The sequence below is a fragment of the Anas acuta genome, chromosome 3 (assembly GCF_963932015.1).
Source record: "Anas acuta chromosome 3, bAnaAcu1.1, whole genome shotgun sequence".
Lineage (NCBI taxonomy): Eukaryota > Metazoa > Chordata > Aves > Anseriformes > Anatidae > Anas > Anas acuta.
In genome coordinates, this window is record NC_088981.1 from 97,863,540 (window position 1) to 97,878,118 (window position 14,579).

Here is a 14,579-nt window from a genome sequence, read left to right on the forward strand (position 1 = left end):
TACTCAGAGAGCTGCAAAGCAGTTTAAGCTTTACATCTCTTGGACTCTTCGTCCATGTAATTTTGTTGGCTTAATTACCAAGTCTGTAACTGGTCACAGACAACCCCATAACATACAAACAAAACAAGGAAATATACAAACCCTAAAATTTTCTTGATAAAATATGCTTAAGGAGGCATAAAGTCTTTCTTAGAATTCTCACAGCAAGCAAATTTTCATAAATTTATTCAACCAGCTTTCATTCAGAGATTATTGAAAGACAATTGAGATTATTGAGATCATCTCTAAAATTATAGAGAATTGCATCAGACCTGATTCTTGGAGAACTGTAACCATGAAAAGCAGCATCTCAGTGATTTAGTAAACACAAACTGAGTTTGCCAGAACTTCATGGCACCACTTACTCAGAAAGGCTTGATATTGGCTCAACTGTATTAATGTGGATTAGCAATACATAAGAAGGTTTAAATAATAAATCAATTACAAGGAGTAGAGTTTTGTCTAAATTCAATAGGATTTGGGCTTCCAAAAACCAGTGATGTCTGTGAGCTCACATCTCTAAACTTGCTACTTGTAGCGCTATTTAAAATTTGAGAGGAAAAAAAAAATACTTAGGAGAAAGAGCTCATCAGTCTGTTTAGAAATCGAAAGATCAAGGAAGATCAAGAGGTGATTTGATTGCAGAACAAGTGTCTCAAAGGGAACAAGAGGGAACAAAGTATCTGAAAAGCTGCAGACAAATTAATATGTGAAGGTATGAATTTTTTATGATGTTAAATAAAAAAATCACTCCAACTATCACTGAAGATTTTTTTTTTTTAGCTTCTAAAACACTATGATAAATTTCTTGTCTGCCTCCACTTCTTCATCAGAAAGCTTGATATAACACTTCTTTCAGTATACAGGAATACAAACATATGCCTGATGGTGCACTAACAATCTGGTAATATTTTCAAAATGAAAAGTTTCTGCTGAAGAAAGCTAGTTACAATTCATATTCTGATTTCCTCAATTTTTTACTGTAATCAAGTTTGAGAGTGATGATTTTTACACACAATAGTGTTAAGGAGTCAGTATCTGCAGATAGATAATTCATTCAGTTCAAAAAATCCAAAGAGGGCACACATTTTCCTGAAGATAAAATTAAATTTTATAATATTTGATTCAAGTACTTATGAAAGCTAAGAAAGCCAATGCATCCAAGAGAAATCTGAAAACAAACAAAAAACCACCACCACAAAAATCAAACCTCAATCACTTAGAAAATACAAGCACAAGTTCTCAAGATTTTTTTTAAAGCAAGTCCTATGACTTCTTAAAAGCTGTAAACCACACCATTACTTTTTCCTAATTACAAAAAAAAAAAAAATAAAAAAGTATAGTGTTACAAGGAGAAGCAGTTGAGTTTAGGAATAGCATTTTGTCTTATAATATTGTAGCCATAGACCCACTCTTGTTCATAAATGCTCCCGAAAAGGAACACATTACCTATCAGATGCAAAACTTCAAACTTCACTGAATCACAATACAGGCCAGTTGTTTTTTTTATTTATTATTATTTATTTATTTTTGTTCCAGAATTGCAAAAAGTCTTTTCAAATTATTATTCTTTAAATAAAATTGTGATATTTCTAAATATCTGGAAAAAATTTAGAGCATTTCTGAACCTCATTTTCCAGCTAAGTGCATTAAGTTAAAGGGTTATTCGGTTACATGAAAACACTACTTGCATCTGAGTCAAGCATTGCATTATCAGTTTAGAAAAACATGTTTTTCATGTAACATTCTTCTTGCATTTGAAAAAGATTATATTACATTACCTACCTAGATAACTCAGGTCTACATAAAATATAATTAAAAATGTTTCATCTGCAAGTCTAGCTCTTCGTTCATTTAATGAGATGGATGAATGCTTCAACCTTTCTGTGACTTTTGTAACTGCTGGAAAACTAAAACCTCTGACCATAATGTCAACCTTAGCCCTCCTCCACCCACACCCCAAAACTGGAAAAACTCATCTCCTTTACTATTTACAACCCAGACAAGTTTGTTGCCCAGTATCAAAACTTACCCCTGCACTGGCCATTATACCCACCTACACCTAGGAAATGTAGCTAACGGATCACACGTTTCCAGATGATGGGCTCCACAGCTCAAGAGTTACATTGCAAATACTACAAGTAAGATTCACTATTAGAGCTGAAACTGCTTTAAGCTTAACTGAGTCAGAATAAAATACCAAACAAGTAGTACCTTTTTGGTACAATGCAGAGATATCTTAAAAAACTTGAGGAGTACAACCATAGTGGAAATCTGTTTATTCCAGCATCATCAGATATGATCTGTGGAAGTAATTCTTAATTAAAGCAGGAATTATAATGCCTTGCATAAGGGTCTGGACACAAGCTTGTTATATCATCTTACTTTTTCACTTCAGTTGGATGGCAACATAAAACAGTTTTGCTAATTTGGTAGTATTTTTCAAGCTCACTGAATAAAGCAAAAAAAAAACCTTTCGCTGCTCAGAAAAAAGAAAATAAGACTCATCTTTTGTTGGAACGTAAAGCCAAGGAATAAGATGCATATTTATGAAATATTTTCAGGAAAGCATATACAACCAAATCTCATTTTAACACATGGATAATAAAGGAATGTGCAGACGTTGGAAGATGTCTTCCAAAGTACTTTTAGGACTTCTCAGATTCACATTGTATTAATAAAACATGTGTAAGTTCAGTACTTACCCGCAGAGGCATAATTAGTTGGAAGTTCAGGATAAAGCCTGTTTGAACTCTTTTCAGCTGAAAGAAAATTAAGTAGCAAGTTATATGATATACCAACTTTTGTTGTTATATTTCACATGCTGTTTTTCTAACGTGTTCAATAGTTCCAAAATGACTGCAGTTATCTAAGGAGCAGCACAGGAGATAGAAATAAGGGTCTTGCCTTCTATCCTTGCCCATAGAAATAAACCAAGTTAACAACAGAAGCTGCATACTGCCTTACATTCCATGTGAGTATTTTGGCAGGTAAATTATTAGAGTCAAAAATTGTCTCTTCTACTCAGCTGTAAGAACTGTTCAAAGAAACAACAACCTAACAGAAAACTAAGTTTCTGGAAACCAGAAGTTTCTAGAAGTAGAATTAGTAGTTTCTAGTAGAACTATCACTTTTTACTAAGAAATGTCATTGTACTAAGGGGCTTCTATATATCTAGTAAACACGTATGCTTTACTTGAATAATTACTTGTGTAACTAAACCTTCAGTAGTTTTATAGATCTGTCAGAGAAAAGATTTGTTAATATAAAACAAACAAAAATGCTTTACCATTTATTGCTCATGGCACTATCTCAACATGCTCTCAGTATTAGCTCAAGGGAGAACATATAAAAACATGTTCTCCTACAGACAGCTACTACTACAGTAATTGCAAAATTTTTGTTAGCCTTAATGCTCTACACTTATAAAGAGATTAATTAATCATTATCAAAATGTTTTCTAACCTGGTGGTGTTGGCCCAACAGCAGGTTTATGTGGTTCTGGTCCTGACGTTGGTCTAGCAGGTGGGTCATATACCTAAAACATATACATTTTTAAAATAAATTGTATCAGACCTGGAAGTAGATTTTAACTTCATACTCTAGAGGTATGTCAAGTTACACTGAAAATGTAAGAACTCAAGAAGTACACTACAGAACTAGTGACATATACATGACTATAGAGCAATTTATGATGGGTTTAACAAAGACAAAACTAAAAGATTGCCCATCAGTAACATCAATCAAAAAATCATCCTCCATAATATTAAGAATTATATTATTTTAAATGTCATTTAACAGAAGCCAGAAAAAGTAGAAAAATTAGAAGAATAGCAAATCAAACCTGGTATGCTCAGTATTTAACTTGATTAGAAATAGGTTGAAAAAACTTTTCTAATCATCACCTCAAATTTGATTATACATTGTTCTGAAAACAAGGATATATAGTTTTTCTAGATGATGTAAAGCCAAACCAGCAACATACTTCTCTAGAACAGCCTAGCAGGGGAATACTGCAGAGTGTACTTCAGTGGGCGTTACACACAGGAAGGTGTCCCTGTCCATGGTGGGGGGGGGGAGGGGGTTGGAACTACATGATCTTTAAGACCCTTTCCAACCCAAACCATTCTGTGATGATTTTATGAAGTATCTGCTATGCGTTACATTTGTAAGCATCCAATAAAGATCTTAAGAATGCCACAAGAACACCAACATTACCACTACCACTGATTATAAACAGTTTAAGAAGAGAAAAAAGCCTGTGAGAAAGTAATGCACAAACCCTTCCTTGTACCGTTACAGTTTTTCCTGGATTATTTTTTTGCTCTTCATTCTCGTACTCTTCAGTGAAGGACGCTAGAATCTCATAAAGATCTTCTGCTTGAGCAGGAGAAGGAACATCACCCAACAGGATAGCACTAGCACGTATATCCTGCCCATAAAACCTGATTAAAAAAAAATAAATAAATAAAAAGAGATTCCAGTTTTTTGATCACTACTATATTTTAGTGTCTAGATAAGCCCACCTTATGCATTTCCCCTCCTCTCCTATTCTTAATAGAGTTTTCCTATTTAGAAGTGACATCACTAGCTTAGCAATACATTCTGAATGATAAATAGCTACTGCAAACTTGATTGCCTACCACCTTATTTCAAAATGTTCTTCACTGGTAATATTTCGTTCCTGGTCACGTAGCATGTATCAAGGAAACCATTTAAAAGCCAATCATGCAGCAAAATGAAGAAATACATAATACTTCTAAAAAATGTTTTAACAGATTCCTTAATGATGCAGTAAAATTGTTTAATAATGCATTGGCACTGCAATTTTATGAACTGACATGCTGTCATTAAAATTAGTAATAGTCTTTGCTGGTATTAGCAACACCAAAGTTTTCATAAACACAGATTTACAATACAGCAGACATCTCACAGTTACTGTATTTTAGTTCTTGGAATTATTTGGTTGATATTTTAGGATCTGCAGCACAGTAAAACCATTTTGAATATTTCCACCCATTTGGAGGTGCCTTAAGTAGTTTAAATGTAATAGGCTATACAAAGGAAATCTGCAGCATTTCACAAACTGTTTTCTTAAATTCAGTGACGGTCTAAAACAGGGTTTATTTTTTTGTTTGTTTCAAATGACTTGAAATATTTCTCAATATACAGTAAATATCTCTATAACTACCTTTTTGAACCTAAAGTCTCTTTAAGCATTCACTATCTTTTTAATACCCGTTGGGTAAACTGAAAACACCCTTACCTCTTCAGAAACGCTAAAATAAGCATGGAATGGAAAAAGAAAGTTGTGAGAACAAACTGAATGCATCCCAGTTCATTGTGTCACTGTTTCTTCACTGAATCCTCTAACTTCAAAGAAAACTTACTTGCGATTGGTTTCTTTCCTTTCAATTAAACAACTTCCTTCCAGAGATACACCTGCAAATAGTCCTCGAGATTTGCAGTATGTATAGACAGCAGCAGAGCTTCTCAGTGAAACATCCCCTTCTAAGTTTCTAGAAGGAAAAAAAAAAAAAAAAGCTTGATAGTCTTCAGTATGGCTACACAACATGAGCAGCCATAGCCTTTTTATCTTAATCCCACCAAAAGCCTGCAAGGGCTTCACTTTTCTCTGTTCTCACATTCTCTGCTGAATATGCTCAACTGGGTCAGAGGTAAAATCCACTTTCAGTTTTCATTTCGGACAGAACCCAGCACAAAGTAATTAATGTGGGCGATAAGGTTTCCTCCAAAGCACAGAATAATGTTGCCTCATGAGAATACTCTATGGCAGACCTCCTCTTGCATTCAGAAGTCTGAAAAATTACTAACCTTAACACAAGAATTTCAGAAAATTATTAAAATTTACCAAGCCGGCACAATAACAGATAAAAAGTTCATATTGGTTGCTTGTTTCAAATTGTCTTCCAATAACACAGATTCCACATGCTTAATAGACAAATTTGCTACTTCCTTATTTTTTTTTCTTGGCCTTAAAGAAGCCCTTTTTGCAGCAATAGTCTCTCTGATTTTGGTCTTGTCTGTCATGGGGAAAGGGGACTGCATTTTTCCTTCTTCTTGTGGCCATTTATACATTTAAGGACATTATCACCTCTCAGTCTCTTCTTTAATCAGCTCTTTAGTCATTCTTCATAGACAGTGTTTAAAAAGCTGTGATTACATTTGTTGCAACATGTAACACTACTCAATATATCCCAATCTTCTTGATTTTATGGTGCCCAAACCAGCACAAAATATATCAAGTAAGGCTTTATCAGACCTCAACAGAAAGATAAGATTACGAAGTGTAATATATAAACTCGAAAAGGCTATTTTACAGCTGTTCCTTCAGGTCACTGATGAAGATTATCAAGCAGGAAAGGTCCCAGAATAGTCTCTTGAGGACTTCCACGAGAACCTGGCCTCTGGATATCATGTTAATCTTTTGACACTGCTCTTCAAGCCTGACGATCCAGTTTTTCACCTATTTATGAATCACTTCTGCCTGTACACCTAAACCACAATGTCCCAACATAGACGCAAGGATGCTGGAGCACAGCATGTTGAACACCTTGCAACACTAATGTCATGCACTACCTTCCACTGATCCATATATCTATCTCATCAGTGGAACAGGTAGCATCTTATCCTATTTTGTCAGAAAAATATGACAAAATATCAGCAAAATCTTCATCGTAAAAACAGGCAAGAAAAGATACGTGCTCCAAGAGAAGAAACTGAGGTAACTGGGCTTGACTAGACTGGAGAAGTCTTAGGTGGGGGGACCCATCAGTAGCTTTCAATTATCTATGAGGAGGCAATGAAGAATATGATGTCAAGTTCTTCAAGTGGTACGTGGTGGAAAGACAAGACAATAGGCACATTGAAAAAAAATAAATACTTGACTGTCTGTAAGGCAAAACTTTTAACCATGAGAATAGCTGAGCAGTGGAGTATGTTTCCCAGAGAGGCTAAGCAGAGGTTTTCAAAACCCAATTGAAATAAAGGCATGAGCAACCTGATCTGAAGCCATAACAAACCTTGCTTTGAGTAGGAAGTTGTACTAGAGATCTCCTAAGGTCCCTTCCAAATTAAATTATTCTGTGATTATATCATCTCATCCTTCAAAGTAAGCTGGCTTAATCACTTAAGCTTTAAAAGTAATTGCTTGGTGTAGTCCTATTTTTTTTTAAACTTATTGCCAGGCAGATCTGCAGTAGCAAAGCCCACAGGTCAATGAAAATAACAGTTCACTTAGGCACTGTAGTACTTGTGCTCTTTATTGAGCCTAGAATCATAGAGAATGGTTCAGGTTGGAAGGGACCTTAAAGGTCATCTAATTCCAAACCCCTGCCATGGGCAGGGACACGTCCCACTAGACCGTTGCTCAAACCCCATCCAGCCTGGCCTTGGAACACATCCAGGGATGGGGCATCCACAGCTTCTCTGGGCAACCTGTGCCACTGCCTCACCACCCTCTGAGTGAAGAATTTCCTCCTACCATCTAATCTAAGTCTTCCCTTTTAGTTTAAAAACTTTTACTCCTCGTCCTGTCACTGCACTCCTTGACAAAGAGTCCCTCCCCAGCTTTCCTGTAGGCCCCCTCTAGTTACTGGAAGGCTGCTATAAGGTTTCCATTGAGTCTTCTCCAGGCTAGACAATCCTAGCTCCCTCAGCCTGTCTTCATAGGAGAGGTGCTCCAGCTCTCTGATCCTCCTCATGGCTCTCCTCTGGGCTCCCTCTAATAGGCCTATGTCTTTCTGGTGCTGGGGTCCCCAGAGCTGAACGCTGTACTCCAGGTGGGGTCTCATGACAGCAGAGTACAAGGGGAGAATCACCTCCCTTGACCTGCTGGCCATGCTGCTTTTGATACAGCCTAGGTTGGCTTTCTGGGCTGCAAGCACACATTGCCAACTCATGTTTAGCTCTTCACACCAACCAACACCCCTAAGTCCTTTACCTCAGAGCTGTTCTCAATCCATTCTCTGCCCAGCCTGTATTTGTGCTTTGGATTGCCTCAACACAGGTGCAGGACCTTGCAGTTGGCCTTGTTGAACCTCATGAGGTAGGCACAAGATGGATGGCATCCCTTCCCTCTGACACGTTGACCACACCACACAGCTCAGCGTTAACAGCAAACTTGCTGAGGGTGCACTCAATCCCACTGTCCATTTTGCTGACAAAGATGTTAAACAGGGCTGGTCCCAATACTGACTCCTGAGGAACACCACTCATTACTTATTTCCACTTGGACATTGAGCTGTTGACTGCAACTCTGAGTGCAATCATCTGGCCAACTCCTCATTCATCAACTTGTCCATCCTTCAAATCTGTGTCTCACCAAATTAGAGGATATCATGTAGCAATATCAGATGCTTTGCACAAGTCCAGTTAGATGATGTCAGTTGCTCCTCCTCTATCCACCAATGTTGTGATGCCATCATAGAAGGCCACCAGATTTGTCAGGCAAGATCTGCCCTTAGTGAAGCCATGTTGGCTGTCATCAATCACCTCCTCATTTTCCACGTGCCTTAGCATGGTTTCCAGGAGGATCTGCTCTGTGATCTTGCCAGGCACAGAGGTGAGACTGACTGGCCTGTAGTTCTTTGGATCTGTCTTCCCATCCCACCCCCACCCCCCCCCCGTTATAAATGGGGGTTATGTTTCCCCTCTTCCAGTCAGTGGGAATTTCATCATATTTGAGAAGTTGTGACAGTTGGGTGACCAGGTCTCCTGTTTCTTTTTTGAGAGGGCCCACAATTTTCCCTGTTCTTTTTATCTCTGATGTACCTACAAAAGCCTTTCTTGTAGCCCTTGATGTCCCTTTGCCAAATTTAATTCTAAAAGGGCTTTGCCTTTCCTAGCCTGATTCTTGGCTGCTCAGATAGCCTGGGAAGAACACAGAGAGATTATCTGTCCTCGCTTACCCCCTCGGTAGGCCTCTATTTTTCTGCTTGAGTTTGGCCAGCATCTCCTTGTTCATCCATGCAGATCTCCTGGTGTTTTCACCTGACTTCCTCTTCATTGGGATGCATTTCTCCTGCACTTGGAGGAGGTGATCCCTGAATATTAACCAGCTTTCTTGTGCCCCTCTTCCCTCCATGGTGTTGTCCCATGGAACTCTACCAAGCAGGTTCCTGAAGAGGCCAAAGCAAGCTTGCTGTGCTCCCTCCCTGCTGCCCTCAGGATCATAAACTGCACCATTTCATGGTCACTGCAGTGGAATGCTGCCCTTGAGTTTTACATTCCCCACCAGTCCCTCCTTGTTAGTGAGAATGAGGTCCACCATAACATCTCTCCTTATTGGCTCCTCTATCACTTGGAGAAGTGTGTTATCATCAATGCACTCCACGAAGCTATGCCCTTGTCTATGCCCTGCTGTGCTCTCCCTCCAACAGATATCAGATTGGTTGAAGTATCCCATGAGGACCAGGGCTTGTGAATGTGAAGATGCTTCTATCTGTCTATAGAGGGCCTCATCTTCTTGGTCTTCCTGGCCAAGTGGCTTGTAGTAGAATCCCACTATAGTGTCACCTGTCCTCCCTGTAATCTTGACCCATATGATCTCTATCAATTCTTCATCCATCCCCAGGCAGAGCTCTGTGCACTCCAGCTATTCATCGATATAGAGGGCAACATCCCCTCCTCATCTCCCCTGCCTGTCCTTCCTAAAGAGCCTGTATCCTTCTATTCCAACACTCCAGTCATAGGAGCCATCCCACCACATCTCTGTAATGCCAGTGAGGTCATAGCCCTGCAGGCGTGCATATAACTAACTTGTCTGGTTTATTCTCCATGCTACATGCATTAGAATAGAGACATTTGAGTTGGGACCGTGATGAAGCTGCCTCATGGCTGGAGTTCCTTTGTGCTGATCTTCATGCACTCTCCAGCTAACCTACGACCCTTCTCCAGGCTTTGTGCATCTATCACTGATACTGACATCAAACTGGGAGGAGCAGGATGGATTGAGATTCCCCTCCCCCAGCAACTCTCCAGCTTGGCGAGCCTATGACCGATAGGTGAGAGAGACCAACGCTCTTCCCTTTCTCTGACAGACCCCATCAGCCCCCAGCAGATCAGGTTTCTCAAGCAAGTCCCATGGTCTAAGTAGCCAAACCCCTATAAGTGGCACCATTCCTGTAACCATTTGTTATTTGACAGATTCAGTTGGCCTTTTCAATCTCCTTCACTTTGACCGGGATGACTGAGGAGCCTACCCAAGCAGTGTCTTGCAAAAATGAGAGTAAATTTCAGAACATGTTCCTTCTGTGAATAAATACCTTTATCAAGAAAGGGAAAGAAAAAAAAAAAAAAGAAACAAGGAAGTAAAAAGTCATAACACTATAATTATGCTACCAAACCAATATGGCCCAGTCAACATACAGGTTGCCCAGCTTGTTTTTTTAAGATATCAGAGAAAGCCATGCAAATATTTATACAGCCTTTAAAAATATTTTCCATATTTAAAGCTAACCCATATTACGAAGGGATTTTACTCACCTCCCCAGAGGTCCAATTGCCACAGTAAAATTTCCTCCGAGTGTAAGGTTCCCTCCCTTGGCAAAAGCTTCTACTGCTCTCTCATGGTTCAATATTATTACTAAGTCTGAAACCTACAAAAACATCAAAAAAAGTACCATGCTTTTTAAGAAGCTTGAACTCCATGGGAGAAGAATCTTCTTTTTTGTGGGAAAGCAGGTGGTAGCATTACAGACATTTCCTTCCCCAAATTAAAAACTAGCTCCAGATTTATCAAAGTCTTATTTCAAGTTAGAATCTCCCATCCTATCAGATAATTACTTCCATTCTTGCAAATGCTTCTTTTGAAACAGTTTTCATAACCAATTTGATCACTTTTCTGCAAGAATGGATACTAAAATTTACATTTTAGTTTTTGAAAACTAAAAATCCTTTCACTTAGTTTTTTTACTTAACTGTATTTTCTTGACACAAAATCAGGAGTTTTATAAACATAACTATAGACACACATATATATAAATCAATATTTGATTTTTTTTTTTAAGTCTTGAATTTATGAGGCATAGACAGCCTCTTCAAGAACTATTGAAACACATAATTGGAGAGAGAAAGTATTTTTGAAAGATAAAGCTCAGTAAATACACTACATGCACTAAAAAAACACGACAGATATGGGTGAATTCAACATTAAACCCGGGACTCCAGCAGTGCCAGCTTTTTTCAGAGTTCAGCAAAGTAGATTATACTTTTGCAGCTTGCTTTTTTCAACAGATGTCCTGTGTACCCAAGGACTACTGTGCCTGATCTTCCATCAGATGGATGTGACTGAAAGTCAGGTACAGAACAAACTTTCAACTTACCCCAAATTCCAAACAGTGACAGCAGGGAATACAAGAGGAAATACCAGATTATTTGCAAAACAATTCTGGCCCGCGAGTATTACACAGTGCAGGAGGCCTATGTTATTAGCCCCCTGATAACCTCCACCCCATCCCAAACAAAAGACATCTGACATGAGTAGTTTCTGAATCATCCAGGGATGGAGACAGAATGTCACTCAGGATGCTGCTACCTCCTTTTACCCATACAGATAATGAATCCACAGCTAAAGCTAAATGAATCCACAGTGATAAAACCCTCAAGGAAAGCACGAATTTTAAAATTGGTGTTTAATTTGAGGTACCGAATTTTTTCATTTGGAAAAACTTTATGCAAATATTATGACTTATGAAAACTGTGATTTCCTTCTTAATGTTTAAAACCATCCATAAGCACAAATACAACTATGTTAATTATGATCTCTCCTACAGGAATAGGCTTCAACCAGTTTCTACAATGTATAAGTTCTTAAACTGCTAAAACAGTGCTGAAATTGGAGTCTGGACTCCTAAGCCACTCAGGTATTTCTGAATAGCATCTCTCCTCTAGAAGAAGAAAATAAATTCATGTTATAATAATGCTAGTAAGAAAACCTTATTTTGTAAGCTGGGTGACTAAAATTTCAAATGAGATTGCTCAGAAAAAATGTCCTCTTGGAAATAGCTTGTGTATTTAAATTATTTTAGTAAATATCAGTAGTAAATGGTTATATTATCTAAAAGACCAGATGGAGATGATTAAAGCAAAATTTTCATTGATTTATCAAAGCATCTAAAGAGTCTGTTTCATTGTCATAAAATGAGAATGTACAAAAAACCCTGGGGCTCATCAAACTCAATGTTTTGTAATGTATTCAGATCCTGCAGTCATGAAAACCAAAGAAAAACCCTTGCAAAAATTAGTAATTTTGTATTCATAGTGTTCTTCAAAAAGTACACGGTAATAATACCCAAGATCATGCAGTGAACAATGAGGATCTAACAAAATATCGAACAGTTGCTCATTATGTGAGTACCAGGTGACCAGTTGTCAGAAGAGGGGTAACTGGGGATGCATGAAGCATACTGGGGGCTCCTGTGTACCATCCAGATCAACTTTACATGGATTCTTCTGAGGAGCAGAATGCCCATAGCAAGAGATCTTGCTGGCAGAATACTGTCATATTTGATTTCATTTGGGAATCAGTGAACAGAGGCTAAATAGAAAGAAAATAGAAGGATGGGACCAGAGGGCAGGGTGAGAAAGAGGAGAACAGATGGCAAAAATGTTTAAGAAGCTGTGAGGAAGAATAGGTACAAAGAGGCAGAGGGCAGCCAGGGCACAGATCAACAGGATTCCTCTGAACGTCTCTCCTTTAAGTGCTTCTGCTGGCTGGAAACTGACTTTTTTTTCTGTAGCATTTCTTTAGAGGAGGCACCATCAGTTTTGGTGCTCCCAAACTGAAGGGTGATACCAAGAATCACAAGCTTGAGTAGGGAACACAAAGTACGGTGGCATTAGCTAGGCTCCGTTTTACATCACCTTCAGTTCCTTTCAGCATTTATTGCTAGATGGAGTCCTTGTGGTCTTTAACAAAGTACTTGACACACTTAAATATAGTATACTTTTAATTAATTCCATTTGGCTTATAATGGAATGCTGACTTGAATTTCCCCATTAGGGAAAAATTCAGTCTTCTATAAGTGAGAAATCAAGGAAATAAGGGAAAAGCTACTATTTATTTATTTTTAATTTCTTCATGCAATGAGATTGATAGGATCAATCTCCCATATTTAGTTTGGCTTGTATAAATCAATCTTAGAATTGCATTCCCCACCCTCCTTCACAGAAAACTAGATTTCACTCTCTCACCAACATTTAGATCTTTATCAATGCATTTAATTGCTTGGAAAAAAAAAAAAAAAGAAAACCAACAATAAACACACTAATAAATACTTCAAATGCAAAATAATACCTCAATTCCAATTTCAAATCCACCACCAACGCCAGCAATTCCTATTGCAGAAGGAGCAGACCAGGCTGTTAAGAAAAGAAGTACAGAAGTTTTACTACATATTACAAGAAATACTTGTATGGTTATTGCAGTTCAAAAATGCTAGCAAGTTCTCCACTTGAAATTATATTCATACATACTAGAATGCAATCACACAACCACAAGGGTTTATTCCACTGGTAGGAATGGAAGAAATAGAAATCCTCATTTAAACAAGTCTCTATGTTACAAATTTATCATACAGTTGTCCATTACTGGACATAATTCATTTTTAAAAATGATTTTATACTATGCTTTTACATTTCATACTTTGATACAAAGATACTGAGAACATTTACATCTGGCCAAAAACAGGTATAGAACTCTGAAAAAAAGCTTTCCAACCAGATGATGTCAGCTACTAGCTTGTTTTATGTTACAAAAAGAAATAATGAAGAAAAAAATATGTATATATATATAGAGAGAGAGAGAAGTTAGAAAAAGTTCTTCCATTTGTACTTAATGGGAGAATTAAAATAATGACTTACAGCCATTAGGAAGACGAGCTAATACAATTCCACTTCCACCTCGAGCAGTCACCAAAAATCCAGCTTTGATAACAGACAGAACTGCAAGGCCTTTGGCTTTAGCTATTACATGGGCTGAAAAAGGAAAATAATTTATTAAAAATCTTGTAATCAAAGTTCAAAGAATGGGAAAAAGGAAACTTTACTTTTAACAGTTCTGATCACAGAACAGTCAAATAGCAAAAGCAAGAACTCAAAGAAAACTGCAAGAAAACTGAACTAACAATGATGACACCTCCACTCCTTAGTCAACCACTAAGTTAGCACTGTGCAGATCTCTGCACTGCCACAACTGCTTCAGCTATCCTGGTTAGCTCACGCTGAATTAGCTCATTTATTGCCATGAACACTGTCTGAGAACACCCTTGTCAAGATAACGAGGCAGTGAATAGTTGACAACCAGTGTCTCTACAGATTTTTGGAGGAATGAGGTCTGAATTTAAATCAGTGATACACAGCAGCCTAATCAGCTTATATCATTAGACAGTGTTTGTGTCAAATACAATGTCATCATCCTGCAAGCCTTATTACAGGCCTCCTGGAACATAGTAGTTATAAATTCAAAGCCACAACTAGCAACACCTGGTGAAGGAAGGTACTAGAAGAAACAGAATAAC

At 37.9% G+C, this 14,579-nt stretch overlaps 1 protein-coding gene across 2 annotated transcripts in view; it reads right to left on the reverse strand.

The window, feature by feature from the left end:
- The window catches only part of SH3YL1 (SH3 and SYLF domain containing 1), a 44,058-nt gene that overhangs the window by 18,724 nt on the left and 10,755 nt on the right, over positions 1-14,579 (reverse strand). The window contains exons 3-9 of one of the 2 annotated variants that reach the window (XM_068678476.1): positions 13,924-14,037; positions 13,358-13,422; positions 10,546-10,658; positions 5,430-5,558; positions 4,322-4,484; positions 3,505-3,577; positions 2,745-2,801 (exon numbers count right to left, since the gene is read on the reverse strand). In XM_068678476.1, coding sequence (XP_068534577.1) covers positions 2,745-2,801; positions 3,505-3,577; positions 4,322-4,484; positions 5,430-5,558; positions 10,546-10,658; positions 13,358-13,422; positions 13,924-14,037 — 714 coding nt within the window. The remainder of the gene's footprint in view (positions 1-2,744; positions 2,802-3,504; positions 3,578-4,321; positions 4,485-5,429; positions 5,559-10,545; positions 10,659-13,357; positions 13,423-13,923; positions 14,038-14,579) is intronic. The other variant, XM_068678477.1, reaches the window with a different exon arrangement.